This window comes from Anomaloglossus baeobatrachus, chromosome 3, assembly GCF_048569485.1.
Source record: "Anomaloglossus baeobatrachus isolate aAnoBae1 chromosome 3, aAnoBae1.hap1, whole genome shotgun sequence".
NCBI classification, from domain to species: domain Eukaryota; kingdom Metazoa; phylum Chordata; class Amphibia; order Anura; family Aromobatidae; genus Anomaloglossus; species Anomaloglossus baeobatrachus.
This window is the reverse complement of record NC_134355.1, coordinates 223,187,724-223,211,150: the sequence shown is the minus strand read 5'-3', so window position 1 is coordinate 223,211,150 and position 23,427 is coordinate 223,187,724. Positions and strand designations below refer to the sequence as shown.

The following is a 23,427-nucleotide window of genomic DNA, read 5'->3' as shown; positions in this document are numbered from 1 at the left end:
GCATTATACCATTATCTATGTTTGATGTGCAGCCTTATCCTTTGTATAGTATGTATTTTTTGGCTTGCACTCATAATATATATATTAGTGCTCACTTCAGTTATCCTATTCAGTTATATGTAGTTTTTTTTTCTGAATGTGAACACAGCTCCGCCCCTTTCGGCCATGTTTTTTCCATCTCCTATATAAGAAAGTCCTTAGTTACCCCTCTCCACCCACAGCAGTTTTTAATTGCAATGAGATGACACACAGTTAGGGTCACAGAGCTAGGGACCCCAATATAGAGATATGCCTTGACGAGGCTTTGGGGCTCAGTTACATTGATCAATGCGATTGCTAAATATCTCCTTTTTCCTAATATTCATAGCAGGTATGCAATTCATTATTCACATGTTCAAATTAGCAAGTAGCATTTTTCATTGTATATTCCAATATTTTTCCATATGCTTGAGGCATTATACCATTATCTATGTTTGATGTGCAGCCTTATCCTTTGTATAGTATGTATTTTTTGGCTTGCACTCATAATATATATATTAGTGCTCACTTCAGTTATCCTATTCAGTTATATGTAGTTTTTTTTCTGAATGTGAACACAGCTCCGCCCCTTTCGGCCATGTTTTTTCCATCTCCTATATAAGAAAGTCCTTAGTTACCCCTCTCCACCCACAGCAGTTTTTAATTGCAATGAGATGACACACAGTTAGGGTCACAGAGCTAGGGACCCCAATATAGAGATATGCCTTGACGAGGCTTTGGGGCTCAGTTACATTGATCAATGCGATTGCTAAATATCTCCTTTTTCCTAATATTCATAGCAGGCATGCAATTCATTATTCACATGTTCAAATTAGCAAGTAGCATTTTTCATTGTATATTCCAATATTTTTCCATATGCTTGAGGCATTATACCATTATCTATGTTTGATGTGCAGCCTTATCCTTTGTATAGTATGTATTTTTTGGCTTGCACTCATAATATATATATTAGTGCTCACTTCAGTTATCCTATTCAGTTATATGTAGTTTTTTTTCTGAATGTGAACACAGCTCCGCCCCTTTCGGCCATGTTTTTTCCATCTCCTATATAAGAAAGTCCTTAGTTACCCCTCTCCACCCACAGCAGTTTTTAATTGCAATGAGATGACACACAGTTAGGGTCACAGAGCTAGGGACCCCAATATAGAGATATGCCTTGACGAGGCTTTGGGGCTCAGTTACATTGATCAATGCGATTGCTAAATATCTCCTTTTTCCTAATATTCATAGCAGGTATGCAATTCATTATTCACATGTTCAAATTAGCAAGTAGCATTTTTCATTGTATATTCCAATATTTTTCCATATGCTTGAGGCATTATACCATTATCTATGTTTGATGTGCAGCCTTATCCTTTGTATAGTATGTATTTTTTGGCTTGCACTCATAATATATATATTAGTGCTCACTTCAGTTATCCTATTCAGTTATATGTAGTTTTTTTTCTGAATGTGAACACAGCTCCGCCCCTTTCGGCCATGTTTTTTCCATCTCCTATATAAGAAAGTCCTTAGTTACCCCTCTCCACCCACAGCAGTTTTTAATTGCAATGAGATGACACACAGTTAGGGTCACAGAGCTAGGGACCCCAATATAGAGATATGCCTTGACGAGGCTTTGGGGCTCAGTTACATTGATCAATGCGATTGCTAAATATCTCCTTTTTCCTAATATTCATAGCAGGTATGCAATTCATTATTCACATGTTCAAATTAGCAAGTAGCATTTTTCATTGTATATTCCAATATTTTTCCATATGCTTGAGGCATTATACCATTATCTATGTTTGATGTGCAGCCTTATCCTTTGTATAGTATGTATTTTTTGGCTTGCACTCATAATATATATATTAGTGCTCACTTCAGTTATCCTATTCAGTTATATGTAGTTTTTTTTCTGAATGTGAACACAGCTCCGCCCCTTTCGGCCATGTTTTTTCCATCTCCTATATAAGAAAGTCCTTAGTTACCCCTCTCCACCCACAGCAGTTTTTAATTGCAATGAGATGACACACAGTTAGGGTCACAGAGCTAGGGACCCCAATATAGAGATATGCCTTGACGAGGCTTTGGGGCTCAGTTACATTGATCAATGCGATTGCTAAATATCTCCTTTTTCCTAATATTCATAGCAGGTATGCAATTCATTATTCACATGTTCAAATTAGCAAGTAGCATTTTTCATTGTATATTCCAATATTTTTCCATATGCTTGAGGCATTATACCATTATCTATGTTTGATGTGCAGCCTTATCCTTTGTATAGTATGTATTTTTTGGCTTGCACTCATAATATATATATTAGTGCTCACTTCAGTTATCCTATTCAGTTATATGTAGTTTTTTTTCTGAATGTGAACACAGCTCCGCCCCTTTCGGCCATGTTTTTTCCATCTCCTATATAAGAAAGTCCTTAGTTACCCCTCTCCACCCACAGCAGTTTTTAATTGCAATGAGATGACACACAGTTAGGGTCACAGAGCTAGGGACCCCAATATAGAGATATGCCTTGACGAGGCTTTGGGGCTCAGTTACATTGATCAATGCGATTGCTAAATATCTCCTTTTTCCTAATATTCATAGCAGGTATGCAATTCATTATTCACATGTTCAAATTAGCAAGTAGCATTTTTCATTGTATATTCCAATATTTTTCCATATGCTTGAGGCATTATACCATTATCTATGTTTGATGTGCAGCCTTATCCTTTGTATAGTATGTATTTTTTGGCTTGCACTCATAATATATATATTAGTGCTCACTTCAGTTATCCTATTCAGTTATATTGTGTTTATTGATGACATAACAGCAGACAAGAGTAGCCGGATGAATTCTGAAGTGTACAGGGATATACTTTCAGCCCAGATTCAGCCAAATGCCGCAAAGTTGATCGGACGGCGCTTCATAGTACAGATGGACAATGACCCCAAGCATACAGCCAAAGCTACCCAGGAGTTCATGAGTGCAAAAAAGTGGAACATTCTGCAATGGCCAAGTCAATCACCAGATCTTAACCCAATTGAGCATGCATTTCACTTGCTCAAATCCAGACTTAAGACGGAAAGACCCACAAACAAGCAAGACCTGAAGGCTGCGGCTGTAAAGGCCTGGCAAAGCATTAAGAAGGAGGAAACCCAGCGTTTGGTGATGTCCATGGGTTCCAGACTTAAGGCAGTGATTGCCTCCAAAGGATTCGCAACAAAATATTGAAAATAAAAATATTTTGTTTGGGTTTGGTTTATTTGTCCAATTACTTTTGACCTCCTAAAATGTGGAGTGTTTGTAAAGAAATGTGACAATTCCTACAATTTCTATCAGATATTTTTGTTCAAACCTTCAAATTAAACGTTGCAATCTGCACTTGAATTCTGTTGTAGAGGTTTCATTTCAAATCCAATGTGGTGGCATGCAGAGCCCAACTCGCGAAAATTGTGTCACTGTCCAAATATTTCTGGACCTAACTGTAAATAGTGGCCTACAGGAGAGGCCGCGGATCCAGTTTCCCAGTTAGGCCTCAAGTTGTGGTGACTGGTGCAGAGTTGCTGGAGTAGGAATAGATAGGTCTTCCCAATGCAGTGGATCCAGGGAAGGTGCTCAATTGCGTGGATGGGCATTAATTTAGTAGGCAGGATTGAGAGGATTTGATTAGACGGGCTCAAGTCTCCTGCAGACATATCTGGTTCTCACAGATTGCGGACATCCTCTCCCATTGGAAATCTGACTAGCAAATTATTTTTCTGCACTTCTATATATGTTTTCCCCAACTAATCAAGTTCTTGAACAAACTTGATTCTCCTTCGGTTCAAAGTCTGAAACGATCCCTTTTTGCTCACACAGCAGGTACAACACTTGCTACCCTCCAATAAATAAGGCTCATAATTGGCACCTGTTTCCTTACAGAATGAATGAACTCACTAATTGAATTTCACACCGCTATTAAAAAAACTCCCCTTTCACTAATTGAGTCAATTTCAGACAATTAGCAGTGTGCATGTATGACTGTTGATTCTATTTATTTACCATTTGCCTACACCATGCAAGTCATTCATTTTTACCCATGTTGTATGATCTGTTTTAAAAACAAAAAAAAACAAACAGTAATTAAACACATTAGTGATGTTAGACTGCTGTTATTTTGCACATAACTAATGTTTAAATCCTATGTAGCCCCCTCACTAGATCAGTGGTTACAAGGAGAAAATGACATTTTATTCTTCTTGCAGCCATTCACTTCCACTAATTGGGGCTGTGCAGGTAGTGGTTAGTCACTGCTCACTATATAGCGGGTGCGACTGTAATTACACCCTACCACTTTTACTGATAGCCTTTTAATAAGTTTTTCATCTGAGGCTGTATATATCCTTCCTATTTATGCAATTAAACCTTCTAAAAGGAAGAGATTTTTTTATTTTTTTTAAATCATGGCCCGATATGAAAGAAAAAATACAATTCAAAGAAGGTGTACTTAGTTTTTTTCATGACTGTACATGGATGGTTAATCTTTCAGAGCAAAGTATTTTTACGACAGCCAATTTCTGCTTGCCTCATTGAAGGTGTCCTGAGAAACGGGTTGCCACATATTAGTGCTTGTGTGAAGAGGAATTCTACCATAACAGAGGCCAGACAGTGTCCACGGTGACTATAGACCTAATTGAAGAGAATGGCTCCATCTGGGCACTGTCAGAGTGCCCGTTGGAATACTGTTTTTCAATGATTTCGGCAGAAACCCAGACAACGTCATTAGCAGATAGCACTGTATTAGTGTGGCCCTAGCTACTTTCTGTAATAAATATCACATAATTTCACATACCTTCTCTGTTTACTAAAAATTCTGGTAAGTAAAAAAATTCTGGAATCAACTCTTTTACATCAGTCATCGATTCATAAGAAGACAATCGCCATGTTGTATTCATGGAATGAAAGGTTCTGTCAGGAATATCAAAGCTCTGATCTGAAATGGAAGTAATTTAAAGGAGGTTTGTCAAGAAACAATTACTTTCTGAAGTTTGTGCATCTTCATCTATGGTACTATTTCCTGTGAAGTAGCATACCCGCAGTTCTGAAATGTGTGACTATATATCGAGAATTCTGTAAATAAAGTAACATGCACATTAGGTGCTTGGTGTACCATCCTTCCTTTAAACGTAGTCCACGGCCTGCAGAGCATCAAGTATGCTTGTCTAAGGAGACCCTGCCTACGTGGACATATGCTTAACTCCTAATGTCACTTTGCCCTGACTGATATACTTTAAGGATACAAGTTACAGTCACAGTAAAAAAAAATAATCAGTTATAGAAAAAAATAAATACATGTAAAATGACTAGCTAAATATTACATACTGCTGGAAAGTTTGTTTACATTACTTTTTGCAAAATAAAAAATCTTTTCCTGCCACAATTTGATATAACTCAACTAATATTGTCATTTCATTTTTGCAGTTTTCAATTAAACATGAATAAGACGAATATAGAATATTCTATTCCATTTGGGAACAGAGCACAAACCTCTGCTTAGTGAATTAGAGGAGATATTATAAATGCTGAGATGCACTGACCTGTGACCTAAACATTGTGCAGTGAAATGTGTGAACGAAGGTTGTTGAATTTGTTCTCCTTGCTTTGTCTATTTGGGCACACACCTGCTTTGCTGGATATGCTGGGATTCTCATGGCTTTATTCTCATCCTGCTGTGAATGACAAGCCCGGATGCCTGCCCCAAAGGGGCTACAGGTAGGGCGCACAACTGAGGAGGGATGCTAGGCCTGAGGGTTAGTGAAGGGTTAAAGTGTAGTGCTTTTGTGGGGGAAGGTGTGGGGTGGAGCTATGGGGACTATGGTGCCATGTGAGTGGGCAGGGAGTGGTCAGTGGTGGGAGGGATATATAGGGCAGAACTGTGGGAAGGGGGCAGTCATTCTTTACCTGGCAGACGTCCGGAATCTTACCTTGGATGGCGTCCTGAATCGTTTCTCCATGGAGGACTGGGAGTATTTAGAAGGACACAAAGATCTGTACAAGGACATCATGATGGAGGTTTCCCAGCCCCTCACATCACCAGATGGAGGCCCTCATGGAAAAGATGAAGAAGATGGTGGAGCAGCATGGCCAGCAGTGGATGGAAGAGCTGCTGCAGCGATGGTCCGGTGACGGCAGCAGAGCGGAAGATGGGACCCATCTGCCTCTGAAGCGGCAGTGAAGATCTCGGCCTCCTGTGCGTCTCAGCCCGGTGATTACACCACGGAGCCGGCAGCGGAGGAGGAGCTCCAGCAGAAGACCCCCGGCAGCGGCGGCGGCAGCGGCAGCGGAGCCAGAAGAGATGATATCGTAGGGCCTGAAGAGAAAGTCAGGCCGCAGGCAGCAAGGTAGCGGGGCGGTGAGTGAGGTGGCCGGCCCCCCCTCCACTTACGGGTCGCGGCGCAAAGTGGTGACGCACGCGTCATGGTCACGTGACCAGTCGCGGTCATGTGGTCTGGCGACGCGGTCACGTGCCTCGGCGCCGGTGTCAGCTGACCTGGAAGTGTCAGCGCGTCACCCCGCAGCAGCAACAGCCGCTGGCGGATGGGCAGAAGTGCGGCGGCCTTCAGAGGATCGGCTGGCGGGGCCTGTGCAGGAGTATAGGGCTCTGGTGGCAGCGGCGACAGCAACAGCGTTCAGGAGGCGGCCTGAAGCAGTGGGGTAAGGCCGGCGGCGGCATCGGGGGCAGAAGGATCGCACGGGGACGCCTTCAGGCATGCCCAAAGAAGTACACAAGGATGGTCAGCGCATGGTGCGCCGGGGATCGCACCACATGCCCTTGAATTTTCTGGCGGATGAGGTTATAGGTCGAGCCTGCCAGACAGTGGGCTCCCTGGACCAGGGTTCAGTGAGGAGGACGACATCGCGGATGACATCACGTCGCGGTCACCAGGCCCGGCGTGGTCACCTGACCTGCCGCGCTCACCTGACCTGCCGCGCTCACCTCAGGCGGCTGAGCGGCTGGAGCGCACCCCCCCAGTTGTGGCTCCGAGCCGGTGACCTTTTGTCAAGCATCCCCGGATGCACAGTCAGTCCAGGCGCTTTCGGTGCGGCCCAGGAGGGCTGCATCCTGCGTCTACCTGTGGAGAAGATGGCGGTGCTCGACGCGGAGGACACGTGACGGCTGTTAACTGGGAGTCCATGGAGTCAGCCTAGTAAGATTAAGGCTCACTTAAACCTTGTATTAATGCTTGGATTTTGGGGTGTGGTAAGGGTGTTGATACGTATGGTTTCGGATGCACTAGGGTGGTAGTGTGTTTGTCAGTGGGTTTCGGAACGGTGCACGGCTGGTCAGGAGTTTGGCGGCTCTGTGGCCAGCGTTCAATTTGTGGCAGTGGTTGCTTTGTGGTCCAGGAGGCCTTTCTGTGCACTTCATGAGTGTTAGGAGGTTTTTCATGAAAGTGTGTATATCTGCAGGTGAAGACATAATTTTTTTTGGTTGGTGTAATTGTGCTTGCATTCTATGGGTGATTTTGTATGACTGGTGGTGATATCACGGCGGTTTGAGAGTAATTCAGGTGGTGATACGGATATTGGCAAAGCGGTAATGGATGGGGTTTGATGATACCTTCATTTTTTTTTTATATATTATGATTTTAGCAGAAGGTGGATACCACACACGGGGTGTTTGGTATGTACTGGGTGCCAGACATTAATTTGTGGCTTTTCCGTATGTCCTACGATTAAGCTGAAATATGTGAGATGTGCGTTATGGAATTTCGAGATCAGCGGTATGCCCGCCATATCTGGGGGACATATGTATCTCGCAATATTAATACTTTCCCAACGGAGACATTACGGCTGCCCCAGCCCTTTGATCAGTGAAGCTATATTCCTGTAGGGAACTTGTACTCCGCCCCTGTGTATACAGATTCCAGACAGAGCATCTCTGGCTATGCAGGGGGTCTTTGAAGAATTGGGGAAGGTGTGATAAGCTAATGCAAATGTATCTGTTCCATCTCCTGACAAGGGAATCTTGTCCTGGCTGTTAATTTGGCAGGGCTCTGGAGGAAGAGAGGGGAGGGGGGATCCGGGATCACTCTTGATCTCAGAGACCATGAAAACATATCTGCTTATTATATTTTCATGACAGCGGTTTCATGGTTTATTGTAATAGTCATGGGGGTCTTTTGGCTGGAGGATTATCGCTGCGTCCTAGTATTTGATAAGGGTTCAATGGTAGTTCGCAGACATGGTGAGCCGTTTTGGGGGGTGCACTTGTCGGCTTAATCTTTGGCGTTAACGTTGGGTGTGTACTATTGCTGGTCAGAGGTGAGGGGGCAGGTGGTTGAGTTTTCACTAGGGTGTGCCTCGGTCCAGGTCCGGTTCTCCAATATGGACTGTGTGTGTACAAAGGGTTTTCATGTTCCCTGGTGGGCGGTATGGTTTGTTACGGTCAGACGTTCAGGAGAGGTCGAGATGATTGGGATGGCAGATCTTTTGGGAACCCGTCCTTTCTTGCAGCTGTTGATGACATCTCACCAGGGGCCTTGGAGTTGACCATTTACCGGATTTGGTTTCCAGGTTAGCTGTTTATTAATAGAAAGTAGTTGGCGGATTAATGTGTTAAAAAAAAAAAAGGTGTGGCATGATAATCCCTGGTCGGAGAAGGAGTTTGTTGCCTTTTTACTGCACTTGGGTCTCAGTGTTTGTTTACAATTTCTTGGGGTACATATATATTGTGGGGAGCTGAGTGTTTTATGGTTGCTCAATGTCTGGTTGTTGAGGTCCGTGGTTTGGGTTCTGTCCGGTAGTCGGGGATTATCCAGTATTAGGGATGGTTGAGTGCTTATTTTCTGTTCATGGTCCAACCTGGGACTACTAAGGTGTTTCTTCATGCCCAGGGTGTATTCGCGGTTAGCATGTGTTTTGACTTATCAAAACACATGCTAACCGCAAATACACCCTGGGCATGAAGAAACACCTTAGTAGTCCCAGATTGGACTTTGTGTTTGACGTGTTTGATTCGTCTGGGCGGGGCCCTATGTGGGAAGTCAGGTCGCGGGTCATTATTAGGTTCCCGTGTATATCGTGCTTCTTTTGGGGGTTGAGTTTGGTTTATTGAATATGTGGGTCTACGTGCTGCTTGGAGTTTTTGCATGATTTGCAGTTATATGGGGTGCTTACGGGAGTCTGTTGGTCGTGGCTGCACTGGGGCAGTTGTAACAAATTTTATACACGCAGACTGGTGGGTTCTTACTGTGGTTCTTTAAAGTTGCCGACTGAGCTTTTGGCAGACCGTATCGGGTGGTATTCGTTATAGCCATTGATAGAAATTACATAGGAGTTTATTATATAAAGCGAAGGTAGTTCCCGCTTACGATGGGCTTTGGGGTTTCTTCTGGGTACAGCGGGCCCTGCTTTGCCTTACGGGTACATGCCTCGCCTTAGAGTGGTTTCTTTTCTGGTGCCCCCGGACGGTGGGGGCTAGGGTAATGTGTTGGTGCAAGGAATGTGCAACATTTGAGTTGGGTGACCCAGTGTGTGATTTGCTGGTATCAGGGGTCTCTGGTTGGCAAATTGTTTGATTATCCAGCTGGCCAGTACTGATGGCAGGTGTTGCTCCGTTTGTCGGGAATTCTCTATAGAGCATGAGGCAGGACATGTTGTTTCGATGGCCGGGTGATTGGTCTCCCGCGGTGGTGTAACCCCTCCAGCACTACATGGCTATGGGCTCATTCGGTTTTGCGTATTTGTCAGGACTGGCTGGTATTATGGGGATCGTTGTGCGGCAAAGCTGCAGGGGAGGTCTATTTGAAGTAGTGTGCGAGCAGGTTGCAACTATAACATTACCTTCCTTAATGTCGGGCTGGTGGCATGCCATGGCAGGGGAAGCTAGTGTGGTGCATTGATTTTTAATGATTTTAAGGACCAGGTAATCGTCTGGGGCTGTGCCCCGTTTGGGGGTGTTTTGCGGGACTTTAAGGCTGAGTGGCGGACAGGCACGGGGCACCTGGTGGGTGCAACGTTTTGACGGATGGCCTGGGTTTATGGTGTCTGGAGTTTCGGAGAAATGTGGTGTGTGTCTGAGTTTTTCTTGGACTTAGGGTCATGTGGAGTTGCTTTTCTTTTGGGTGGAGGAGACATGGTCGCTGGGACGTCAAAGGGCTTGAACCGTGACATCAGGCCTGGATGCCTTGATCCATTTCTTTCTGCCTGGGTGCCGTGCTCGTGTTGTTGTTCATAGGGGCATCTGTTTTGGAATGACTACATAGTGGGTTTTACCGGACACATTTTCAGGAATCTGCCAGAGGTTGGGGAATCAGTGTAGGTTCTTTCGTATACAGCAATAATGGTTGGCTTTGCTTAATTATTAGGTGATGTGCAATTTTTGGAGGCGCCTGCAATGTTTCTCAACGAGGCAGAGTTTATCCCCTATTCCATGGGGGTGGGGAGGCGGTGCATAGGATCGGATGATGTGGTCGGCTAGTTGCAGGTCTTGGGTGAGGGTGACCTTGTTGTACTGGTGGTTTGGTGCAGGTTGGCATTGTGAGGTCTAATAGGGGTCAGTTTTGCTCAATTGGCATTGGTACATATGGATTGGTTCATCGAGCCGCGGAGTTGGCTCGGGTTGGGTTTTGGTGGTGGGACTCGCACGTACAAGGTGTCATACGTGCTCGCTGTGGCAGAAAGGAGGGGGCATTTGAAGTCGGTGGATTGCACAAAGAGCGGGGGATGAACCCAGTGCAGGAGCATGTTACCCCTGGTGGTGCAATGGTATACTTGGTTAAGGTGGGTCCCTGCTGTGCTGGGTCACAGCGGGACATGTTAACGTGGGACCCTGCTGTGCTAGGTCACAACGGGGAATGTTAACGTGGGTCCCTGCTGGGCTGGGTCCCAGCAGGACATTGGTTGGGCAACACTCGGCTGGGTGTCCTCGAGCCGGTGTAGTGCGGCTGAGGGCACGTGGTGGAGCTGGTGTTGCAATCATGTACAATGGACTCTTCATTTACCCCCCCTCATTTGGCTAGTGGTTATGTTTATGGAATATTATTACGTTTTATTTACGTTTTATTAATAAATGTTATTGCTTGTTGGTGTTAATAAACTGGGCTGCTGTGGCCTTTTACATCCAATGTCACGCAGTCGTGTCTTATTTTAGGTTAAGGAGGGGTAATTGTGGATTTTTTGGGATGGGTCATTACAGTGAAGCCGTCAGTCAGACTTTCCCAAGTCAAGACAAGCCAGGACGCCTGCCCCAAAGGGGCTACAGGGAGGGCGCACATGACTGAGGAGGGATGCTAGGCCTGAAGGTTAGTGAAGGGTTAAAGTGTAGTGCTTTTGTGGGGGAAGGGATATATAGGGCAAAACTGTGGGCAGGGGGCAGTCATTCCTTACCTGGCAGACGTCCAGAATCGTCCCGCCCTCCTGGCCTAACTTTAGGATCCTCTGGAGATCGACATGGAGAAGAGAAGAGGATTGACCTTGTCGCAGCAGTCGGCGGAAAGGAGGGGGGTACTTGAAGTCGGTGGATTGCACAAAGAGCGGGGGGGGTGAACCCAGTGCAGGAGCAGATTACCCCTGGTGGTGCAATGGTATACTTGGTTAAGGTGGGTCCCTGCTGTGCTGGGTCACAGCGGGACATGTTAACGTGGGACCCTGCTGTGCTGGGTCACAGCAGGACATGTTAACATGGGTCCCTGCTGGGCTGGGTCCCAGCAGGACATTGGTTGGGCAACACTCGGCTGGGTGTCCTCGAGCCGGTGTAGTGCATCTGAGGGCACGGGGTGGAGCTGGTGTTGCAATCATGTACAATGGACTCTTCATTTACCCCCCCTCATTTGGCTAGTGGTTATGTTTATGGAATATTACTATGTTTTATTGATACATGTTATTGCTTGTTGGTGTTAATAAACTGAGCTGCTGTGGCCTTTTACATCCAATGTCACGCAGTTGTGTCTTATTTTAGGTTAATGAGGGGTAAGTGTGGGTTTTTTGGGATGGGTCATGACAGTGAAGTCGTCAGTCAGACTTTCCTAACTCATGGAGTACCAATGCTGTTTGAATTGGTTAGATTCGAGTAGAACTTTCCAACTCTGCAATAGTATCCCTGTGCTGCTGACTCGAGATGGTGGCTGTGTGGAATTCCAGGAGCACTTTACCATCATTAGGGAACTTGAACGTCCCTATATTCCCTTTCTGGAGTAAAGACTGATGGCTAGTGGGGAACTCAGGAGAGTGCACACATTGAAGAGTATACTGTATATTTCACTACATGTGGATCAATTTTATTACTATGTTGTACATATACATATTTATAGCTTGGATGATGATTCTCAGTTCTGTATAATGTACTTGCACTTTATTTCTGCTTATGGTGCTTAAACCAATGCAGTTTGTATATTACCTTCTATATTTTTTTCGTGCAATAGATATATTTAACTCATTGATGACATCAGTCAGGTTTGGTTCCTACAACTGCACTTTATACAGTATTTCCATGAATAGCTGTATACTATTCTTTGTTATATAACTTTGTATTTATTAATTGCACTATATCTATATCTATATATATATATATATATATATATATATATATATATATATAAATATGCAAAAGATGAGGATGTCCAGCTCTTCAGGCAAAAAAATCACGTCTTTATTTTATCATGCAGACACAAAGAATGACATGACCAGCACAACGCGTTTCAGGTGAAAGCACTCACCCTTAATCATGATACTGGATAGACGGTGCTGCAAAGTTTATATGCAAATGCTAATCGATGTAACAGATGTTTAAATTACTTCAGCACCTTACATGCACGAAATAGGTTTTACCATGAAAATCATTACATACATATACAATTAAAAAACAATGATACAATACAGTACAATGCAATAAAGTACACATTTTTCAATGGTTTTCTGGATTTGAAGATATATACGTTTATAACCAAACCAGTTGCAGTGCGCCATTCAGTGTGTGCAGATATAACACCTTCAACACCTACAACACCTACAACAATTGTTCCAAAGAGGCTAAAACACACAATAAAAATGAGGCTTCTTTCAAAGTATATAAATCCATTTGAGTTCATATGTAAGCATTTAGGTACTCCGAAGTGCAGTAAAATCCACATAACATAGATATTAAACTTCCATGTCGGAACTTAAAAGCTTTTACATAGTATGACAACTGAGCACATATATAGAAGGGCAATATGTGTGTATATACATGGGGATATACATGAGTAAATATGTTTGAAAAAATTCCGGTGTGCGCTATTAGTTAAGTGCAGATTTATTTATTTAAATATGATATATTGGCACATATGTATGTGCATTAAACTTGAAGGTGTTATATCTGCACACACTGAATGGCGCACTGCAACTGGTTTGGTTATAAACGTATATATCTTCAAATCCAGAAAACCATTGAAAAATGTGTACTTTATTGCATTGTATTGTATTGTATCATTGTTTTTTAATTGTATATGTATGTAATGATTTTCATGGTAAAACCTATTTCGTGCATGTAAGGTGCTGAAGTAATTTAAACATCTGTTACATTGATTAGCATTTGCATATAAACTTTGCAGCACCGTCTATCCAGTATCATGATTAAGGGTGAGTGCTTTCACCTGAAACGCGTTGTGCTGGTCATGTCATTCTTTGTGTCTGCATGATAAAATAAAGACGTGATTTTTTTGCCTGAAGAGCTGGACATCCTCATCTTTTGCATTATTTTGGGCTGTGGCAGTGCCTGTCCATGCTCCAGGACGAAATCAAGACTGAGCTTTTCCACGGTGAGCTGATTCATACTATTGAATATATAAATATACTAGCTGTACTACCTGGCTTCATGTAGTAACAAAAATTTATTCTGCACACAAAAAACACAGAACAAATAGATAGAAATAGTAATTATTAAAAGGTAAAAACTGAGCCAATAAAAGCATTTCACAACATATATTTCAACACCACAGATATTCCACACAGATTTAACTAAATTGGCCAAGTAATGTGCTCCGTCTGTCTCTTTCCAGGTCAGTCTCTTTCCAGGTCTGTCTCTTTCCCCATCTGTCTCTGTCTGTGTCTTTCCCTGTCTGTCTCTGTCTGTGTCTTTCCCTGTCTGTCTCTGTCTGTCTCTATTTGTCTGTCTCTATTTGTTTGTCTCTATCTCTCTGTTTTTTTCCTGGTCAGTCTCTTTCCCGGTCAGTCTCTTTCCCGGTCTGTCTCTTTCCAGGTCTGTCTCTTTCCAGGTCTGTCTCTTTCCAGGTCTGTCTCTTTCCAGGTCTGTCTCTTTTCAGGTCTGTCTCTTTTCAGGTCTGTCTCTTTCCCCATCTGTCTCTTTCACCGTTTGTCTCTGTCTGTGTCTTTCCCTGTCTGTCTCTCTCTGTCTGTCTCTCTCTGTCTGTCTCTCTCTGTCTGTCTCTCTCTGTCTGTCTCTCTCTGTCTGTCTCTCTCTGTCTGTCTCTCTCTGTCTGTCTCTCTCTGTCTCTCTCTGTCTGTCTCTCTCTGTCTCCCCACCAACATCTTATTACCTCACTTATAAGCTTCTTATACTATGAATGCCTTTTGTTCCTATAGCAACCAATCACAGCTCCTACTAATAACCTGTAGTTCCAGGCTCCATTTACTTTAATAGAAGCATGTTTTTTGGAGAGTAAAGGGTACTTTACATGCTGGGATATCGCTAGCGATCTCGTTAGCGATGTGAAATTCTAGATCGCTAGTGCGATCTTTCGAGATCGCACATAGGTCATTTTACGCATGTGCGATCTCGAAAGATCGCACTTGCGATCTAGAATTTCACATCGCTAACGAGATCGCTAGCGATGTCGCAGCATGTAAAGTACCCTTAACTGTAAAGCGCAGGATTACATTTTCCTGTCAAAACATAGTTTACGACGTTCCCTGGGTCACATGAGGTGTCTGTGCAAAATTTCGTGATTGTAAATGTGACGGTGCGGATACACTTTTCGTTTCACTTTTTCCCCATTATGTAGATAGGGCAAAATTGATTGGTACATTGGAACGTGCGGGGTTCAAATGTTGACAATGACGCTCTCGGGGTCCAGACGTGTGAGTGTACAAAATTTTGTGGCTGTAGCTGCAATGGTGCAGATGCCAATCCCGGACACACACACACACACACACACACACACACACACACACAGCTTTATATATTAGAGATACTGTGTATACATATGTATGTATATATATATATATATATATATATATATATATATATATATATATATATATATATGTATATATGCAGTATTTTATTTTAATGAATTACAGTATATTTAATCTTACTTGAGAATTATACCTGCCTGAACACTTTGTATCCAGGCTGTATTCTTCTGCTTGCAACTTGCATTTTATCTTATTACTATTCCATAATTTGTGTATATTTAATACATTTTACCCTTCAGAGCACCTGGATTAGCTATGATTATGATTATTTTTTCTGCTACATTCCCCTTTATTTCTTTTTTTGGTTTTAACTTGATTAAATAAATAAATGAAATTATTGTGCATATTTGTAGCCCCAAATATTCTTTGTAGGATTCTATTGCAATTCTTTCTGGGAACCATTATGAACTGTAACAGCAGTGATCAGAGCTTGCTTTGCTGCTGTTTTAAGTATTTAAACATCATTGTTAATCACTATTAGCAGGCATTTGGATAGCACAATGGCCGATGCTTGCACTCACCAGCTCCCATCAGCCCCCTGAGATGCCATTCTAGGTTTCGGAGTTGATTCCATATGTTTCTGCCAAACGGGAGAGTGTCATAAAGTGCCACAAGTGACACTATTACATGACGCTCACTTTGAAGTGATTAGTGACTGTAACAGCTCCTTGCACCATCCCTATGACAGGAAGTGAAGTATCAACAGAAGGAATGTGGTGGGGGGCATTAAACATCAAATCAGCGGCAGAAAATTGCAAAAATATAATGACTGCTAATAATAACTTTATAATTAAGTCATGTGTGCAACCAAAGTATTAAATCCCCAACAGGATTATAGCAAAAAATGAGACTTTACCATAATTAGATAAAATATCCATGTCACAATATGCAATGATTCAAAAAGGCAGTTTGGGATTATTAAACAAATATTTTAAAAATTACTACTGTGTATACTAGGAAAAATGCATGCAGGATACAACTATAGTTGCAACTGCTGGTAACACCTTTAATAATAATATCTAGAGGGTGCTTTGCACGTTGCAACAGCGCTAGCGATTTCGCTAGCGATGTAACACGCCAGATCGCACATACGATTTACCGAGATCGCACATGTGACCGGCGCTACAAATAATGACCTATGTGCGATCTCGGCAAATCTTATCTGCGATCTGGCGTGTCACATCGCTAGCGATGTCGCAGCGTGTAAAGCATTCTTAGGTGTGCAACTATAGCATTAAATCCCCAAAGAGATTAAAGAATATAATAAACCATTTTTCCATGATAAGATAAAATATGCATGTCACAATATGAAACAATTAAAAATACATAGAGTATAGTTATTCTTGAAAAAAGGTATATAAAAGTATATGGAAAATAACTACTGTGTATACAAGGTGAGGTACATGCAGATTGAACTATAATTGCAACGACTTGGTAGTACAATAACAGAAAAAGGTAATGTAGCCGCAACTGTAAGAAAAAAGTAAATATGCCATACCAATGTCGTATACAGCCCCACACACCATTCCAACGATCGTTTCACGTTAGCTTCATCAGAGAGTGATGTGGGGAAGTCCAAGCCTGATTTAAATACCTAACACACAGCTAAGACTAATAATTAGAGAACTCCATGGTATCAAGTGCTGCATAGCGCAGACGCGACACACCATCCCCAAGACCGTAAATGCGCCGGCGTACAGCAAGAGTGACGATATTGCTGTTGATGACGCAAATGCACCACCAGGTCAGGGAGAGCCCATCGCGCATGCACACCACAGTGTCAGCGTTCTCCTGCTGCAATATGATGTAAGGTAAGCACCATTTTGTTGTGATCCAAGGAATACAATAATATGGCATTTGGTAACGATGCACATGTGTATTGAGTATTGAGGCGCCATGTACGGGAATAACTTAATTTAAGTGGATTCAAGCGGCCATAGATAGACAGTCTATATAGCATATAGCATACGAGGGTCCCTATCATTGGGCAATACTGAACATCAAAAGGAAAATTAGTCCAGAAGATCATTATACTATTGAAAGAATGGATGTACAGAACACATAGGAATATGTGAATTATATAAAGATCCCTATCATTGTGCAATACTGAACACCAAAAGGCCAAATACTCCAGATGAGCATCATACTATTGAAGGAGTGAACATACAAAAATATATAAAAATATGTGAGATACATGTCAATCACAATCTGCACACAACAATTGCACATAACCAATTACACCAGGCTGTGAATGTTGTACTGACGATACCAATCATTACTAGCACAACACACACAACCCTGAGAGAAGGGCCACACAAGCCACCATAACAGCCAATCTATATTAATAATGGTCCACAAACAAATAGGAATAATCACACGGAATCTATGCTAAGGTATAATCACAAGGACATTCCCACCGAGATCCACTAAAATAGTTGAAGGTAGAACATACTTGAAAGTGCCCAAATAAAAGCTTACCTGTATCAATTAACAGGACTAAAGGCCCTGTCACACGTGACGATATATCATGCGATTGCACCCACCCCCCGCGCCCGTGGCGCACAATGTCGTTAACCCCCGTCACACGTACTTACCTCCCTAACGATGTCGCTGTGGGCGGCGAACATCCTCTTCCTGAAGGGGGTTGGACGTTCGGCGTCACAGCGACATCACACAGCGGCCGTCCAATAGAATCGGAGAGGCGGAGATGAGCGGGACGTAACATTCCGTCCACCTTCTTTCTTCTGCATTGCCGGCGGGACGCAGGTAAACTGTGTTCGTCGTTCCCGGGGTGTCACACATAGCGATGTGTGCTGCCTCAGGAACGACGAACAACCGGCGTGCAGAAGGAGAAATGACATTAAGAAAATGAACGACGTGTCAACGAGCAACGATAAGGTGAGTATTTTTGCTCGTTAACAGTCGTTCGGAGGTGTCACACGCTACGACATCTCTAACGACGCCGGATGTGCGTCACAAATTCCGTGACCCCGACGACATATCGTTAGATATATCGTAGCGTGTGACGGGGCCTTTAGAGGATTATTGAAAAGGAACATGTCAGAGAACCTAATGACCAAAACAGGGAACTGGAGACCCCTGATCAAAGTCCGCACTGCCCCGTATCATTCACGTGTGTAAGGTACAGTAATTAGAGAAAGCTAGAGAAACCCCATTGGTAATTCAGACCATTCGGTTTCATGCTTTTCAGTAATGTTATCCATTTACATTCCAATTGGCCAAGTGTTTTGGCTAAATCGCCTCTTCTGTTGCCCGGATATAATCGATCAATACCTGTAAAGCGGAGGAGATGCCCCTGACCCAAATGAGAATCACGAAAGTGTCTTTCCGATGGTTTAAGTCTGGCAATCTTTTCAGTTTGGTCATTGGTAATCCCCTCCGCTGCTTTAATATCCTTGACATGTTCCAATACGCGAACACAAAATTTGCGTGTGGTCATGCCCACGTACAGTTTGTCACAGTGACATTTTGCCAAATAAATGATGTGTGATAGCTTGCAATTGATATAGTGGAGTATTTTGTATTCTCTAGTTTTCAAAGAGTTGGTGAATTTATCACTTTTCAATATGTGCCTATGTAGCGCCCCACGGGGCAGGTGTTTTAACCTACTAGTTGCCGGGCCGGGGTGCAGATCCTCTGCATCTTAACGGGGTGGCCTGGCCCGGTTCCGTGGCCCCAAGGTGGTGATTGGAGGGTGGTAGTTGGATGTTAGGAAAGTCTATTAGGATCGTGACGCCACCTGTGGTTCATGGCCAGGAATGGGGCCACCGCTGCAGGGTCTATCACCGGGGCAGATGTCGGGTGCAGCCTGGATGGTGTTGCTCCCCACAGGCGGAGTGGAATTACCTCGGGGAGGATGGCGGAGTAGTAGTGGTCCCTGTTGGCGCTGCAGTGCTGGGCGACGGTTAAAGGAGAGGCAGAGATAGGGGCTGCTGTTCCAGGTCTTTGGACTCACAAGTTTTTCAGATGCTGCCCGAGGTACCATTCTCTGCCACGATAGGCTCCAGCCAATCCCGGATCCGAGAAAGGTAAAGTTCGGTGTGTGTGGCAGCCTGTGAGCCCTTTCCTTCTTTGATGCGCTAAGTATCGAATCCCCATGGCGTGAAGCATTTGAGGGTCCCGGTGTCAGTAAAATGTCCTGTTCTGTATGCTGATAGCGCGTTTCCATTATGGGGATGGTCCTCAACCCCGGATCCTATATGCTATTTGCTGCAGACTCGTGGGACGGGTCCGGTGACTGTTCTTAGCTGTTCCCCGCAACCCTTGCAGGGTTGATAGACAAAGTGAAGTATGCCTGCCCAAGGATTCTGTATCCCGACAGCGCCAGTTCTGTGGAAGCAGCAACCCTGCTTCTCCCCAGCGACTGTGTTGAACGCCATGGCCCACAGAGCCGCTCGCGGCACGTCCGCTCTGCTCTGTGTCTGAAGCTGTTTTCCTATGTTGTGCTGTGTTGTGTGTTCTGAGCTGTTGCCCCCAGTCGCTGCCACCGGCTGGTTCACTACTCTCACTAGGTCAACCTGCTCTTTCCCACTGTGTGCTCCTGACTTCCCCTGGTGGTTGCTTCTCCCTGACCCTGAGTCCCCAGTCCAGTGGATCTGGGGAGCCCCCAGTGCGGTGGCGTCCTGTAAATCCACCGTTGTAGTGACCCCCTACTGTGATTCAACCCTGGCCCAGTCCCCATTGGGGAGAGCAACCCACTGACTGTAGGTTTGTGTTACACGTCGTGGCTCTCTTGTTGCAAGGAATGAGGTGGTCCCCCATTCCTTGTCGGCCACGAGCCCTACTGCTCAGCAGCACCAAAGGTCTGGGAGACTGTGCAGTCTGCAGGAGTTGCCTTCTCAGAGACACAGCAGAAGGGTGACACCTAGTGGTTCTCCCCTTGCAGGGAATGGTGCGGTCTCCCATCCCTTGCCTGCCACGAGCTCTCCTGCTCAGCATCATGGAGGCTCTGGGAAGTTGCGCAGTGTGCAAAGAATAGATGCTCAGGGAAGCAGCAAGACTTCCCATGTCTCTGCACATTGTGAAACCGGGGATCCCGCCTTTATGACCCAGAGGCAGGAGGATGAGCATGTGCTCCACGTGACGTCTTCTGATTCGGTCACTGATATCACACGGCCCCATGACGAGGCTGGTGATGTGCTGAATCCTGACTGGCTGGGCCAGGACGTCACGAACCCTGATTGAGTCATGCCCGTCTCGCGCCCGCCCTTGGGTGGAGCTACACCTCCTTAAAAGCTCCCCCTGCCATCATGGCGGTGCGCGACCGTCCTTCTATGTTTGGATGTCTGGCAGCGTGCTGCCACGCCACTGTACAGACGTCATTGTCTTTCGTGGGCTTTGCCCTTGCTGCTCAGGCAGCACCTGGTTTGCAGGCCGTGTTCCTGCCTTGCTGCTCCGGCAGTATCTCCTTCAACAGGCCGTGTTCCTGTCCCAGGTGAGCTCCTCGAGTCTCCACCGGACTCACCTGGTTATTGAAAGCACACGTGCGTGGGCACCTCTGTGCTACCCTCGTGCCATATCCTGTGACTCCCGCTGGCACACGTGCGTAGGCACCTCTGTGCGTCCCCGTGCAACAGGTACACCGTACGAGAAGCACCGAGCCATACAACCCTCACGGGTTAGGGCGGACCGGTGTACATAGATCGTCTGTGATGTTCCAGACGATCACTAGTAGCAACCCGCTCACTCTTTCCTGACCATAGCAGCGGTCCCTTACACCGCACAGTGGACCTTGACCGGTGGAAGCTGTCCATTTCCCATCTTGGCACGCTTCCCCGGGTCCCCCTCGTAACATTACGGTCGCGCCAAAGGTCTGGCTATGGCGGAAGAGCAGCAGCAGTTGCTGTGTTATGTGCAGCAGTTGGAGTCACGATTGGCAGCAGTGGAGCGGTCTTCCCCCGATAAGGCTGCTCTAGCAACAGTCGCCACCCAGGCGGCTACTCAGGCTGTGGAATTGTGCGGAAGGTCGCCTCGCCTTGCGCTCCCAGAGCGCTTCAGCGGGGACAGCTCTGAGTGCCGTGGTTTCATAAACCAGGTTACCACCTACTTGGAGTTGTCCGCGACTGATTACGCTACTGAGAAGGCGAAGGTAGCCTTCGTCCAGTCCCTGCTCACAGGGAAAGCGCTAAAATGGTCCACGCCGTTGTGGGAGCGCGGAGATCGGGTGGTGAATCACCTTCCAGTTTATCTTGAGGCCATGAGAAAGGTGTTCCTTGGGCCTCAAGTCACCCACGACTCCGCGCTGCGGCTCCTACGCCTTCGGCAAAGGTCCACTTCAGTCGGGGACTTTGCAGTACAATTCAGGACACTCGCCGCAGAGCTGGACTGGCCAGATAAAGTCCTGGTCCCTGTGTTCTGGGAGGGTCTGGCAGGGTTCGTCAAAGACGCGCTGGCCACGCGTGACGTGCCGACCACCTTAGAGTCCTTGATTCGGCTTGCCTCTCGCATAGACATCCGCCACGCAGAGCGGAGGCTCGAGGTCTCTTCGGCACCCAGGTTTACCTGGCCTACAGAGCCTCTGACTTCCCTTCCCCGCCAGACCGGTCTCCCAGCCAGCTCTGTTGATGACTCTGTGGAGCCAATGGAAGTCTCCAAAGTGGTCTCCTCTACCACAGGTTCTCTGCCGTCGGCCGATTGCTTTGCCTGTGGGCAGGGGGGACATGTAGCTACCCGATGTTTGAAACCTTCGGAAGAAAGTCAGTGTCTTGTTTCACCTTCAATCAGCGTGAGGAGGGTCATTTCCACTTCCCAAGACCAGGTACCACCTAGTAAGACCCTCACTTCCTCTGACTCACGGAACGGTGTGCTGTCATGGGATCATGCCTCCAAAGTTGGGGCCCACTTAGGGGGCGACAGGACCAGAGACCTAGGGGTCAGGCATTATTGGGGGCCGGCGGTAGCTCAGGATGTACAGAAGAATATGGGAGTCCGTACGTCGTGTGCGTATAATATACCGTTCAGGCGGAGGCCTGCGGGTCTTCCATATCCTGTGCCATCTTTCGCACCTGGTGACCTAGTGTGGCTGTCTTCTAAACATATTAACCTTCCGGTACAGACAGCCGAGTTTGCTCCTAGGTACCTTGGCCCGTTTATAGTAATAGAGCAGGTAACCCCGGTAACATATCGACTCCAGCTCCCTCCGCGCTGGGCTATTTCTAATACTTTTCATGTATCTCTCCTGAAACCCGTACGACCTAAAACCTCGGGGTCTCTGCTGTCCCAGGTTGGCTTCTCATCCGACGACCCTGAAGTAGCGAAGCTAGTAAGAACAAAAATTGTACAGGACAAGAGGTACTTCCTCGTGGAGTGGGTCGATCGTGGCCCGGAGCATAGATCCTGGGAATTGGAGGAGCATGTCCACGCCCCAGGTTTGGTGGCGGCCTTCAGGCGCAGGCGAGGGGGGGCCCTAGACGGGGGGGTAATGTTACACATCGTGGCTCTCTTGTTGCAAGGAATGAGGTGGTCCCCCATTCCTTGTCGGCCACGAGCCCTACTGCTCAGCAGCACCAAAGGTCTGGGAGACTGTGCAGTCTGCAGGAGTTGCCTTCTCAGAGACACAGCAGAAGGGTGACACCTAGTGGTTCTCCCCTTGCAGGGAATGGTGCGGTCTCCTATCCCTTGCCTGCCACGAGCTCTCCTGCTCAGCATCATGGAGGCTCTGGGAAGTTGCGCAGTGTGCAAAGAATAGATGCTCAGGGAAGCAGCAAGACTTCCCATGTCTCTGCACATTGTGAAACCGGGGATCCCGCCTTTATGACCCAGAGGCAGGAGGATGAGCATGTGCTCCACATGACGTCTTCTGATTCGCTCACTGATATCACACGGCCCCATGACGAGGCTGGTGATGTGCTGAATCCTGACTGGCTGGGCCAGGACGTCACGAACCCTGATTGAGTCACGCCCGTCTCGCGCCCGCCCTTGGGTGGAGCTACACCTCCTTAAAAGCTCCCCCTGCCATCATGGCGGTGCGCGACCGTCCTTCTATGTTTGGATGTCTGGCAGCGTGCTGCCACGTCACTGTACAGACGTCATTGTCTTTCGTGGGCTTTGCCCTTGCTGCTCAGGCAGCACCTGGTTTGCAGGCCGTGTTCCTGCCTTGCTGCTCCGGCAGTATCTCCTTCAACAGGCCGTGTTCCTGTCCCAGGTGAGCTCCTCGAGTCTCCACCGGACTCACCTGGTTATTGAAAGCACACGTGCGTGGGCACCTCTGTGCT

General features: G+C 45.8%; 1 protein-coding gene across 5 annotated transcripts in view; it reads right to left on the bottom strand.

Annotated features, from left to right (window-relative positions):
- The window catches only part of LYST (lysosomal trafficking regulator), a 1,763,279-nt gene that overhangs the window by 396,313 nt on the left and 1,343,539 nt on the right, over positions 1-23,427 (bottom strand). For 4 of the 5 annotated variants that reach the window (XR_012751618.1, XM_075339737.1, XM_075339736.1 and 1 more), the window contains exon 42: positions 4,851-4,991. Coding sequence is in view for 4 of the 5 variants with exons in the window: in XM_075339737.1 (XP_075195852.1) it covers positions 4,851-4,991 (141 nt within the window). In the remaining variant the exon portion in view is untranslated. Of the gene's footprint in view, positions 1-4,850; positions 4,992-23,427 lie in introns of those variants that run through there. The other variant, XM_075339740.1, reaches the window with a different exon arrangement.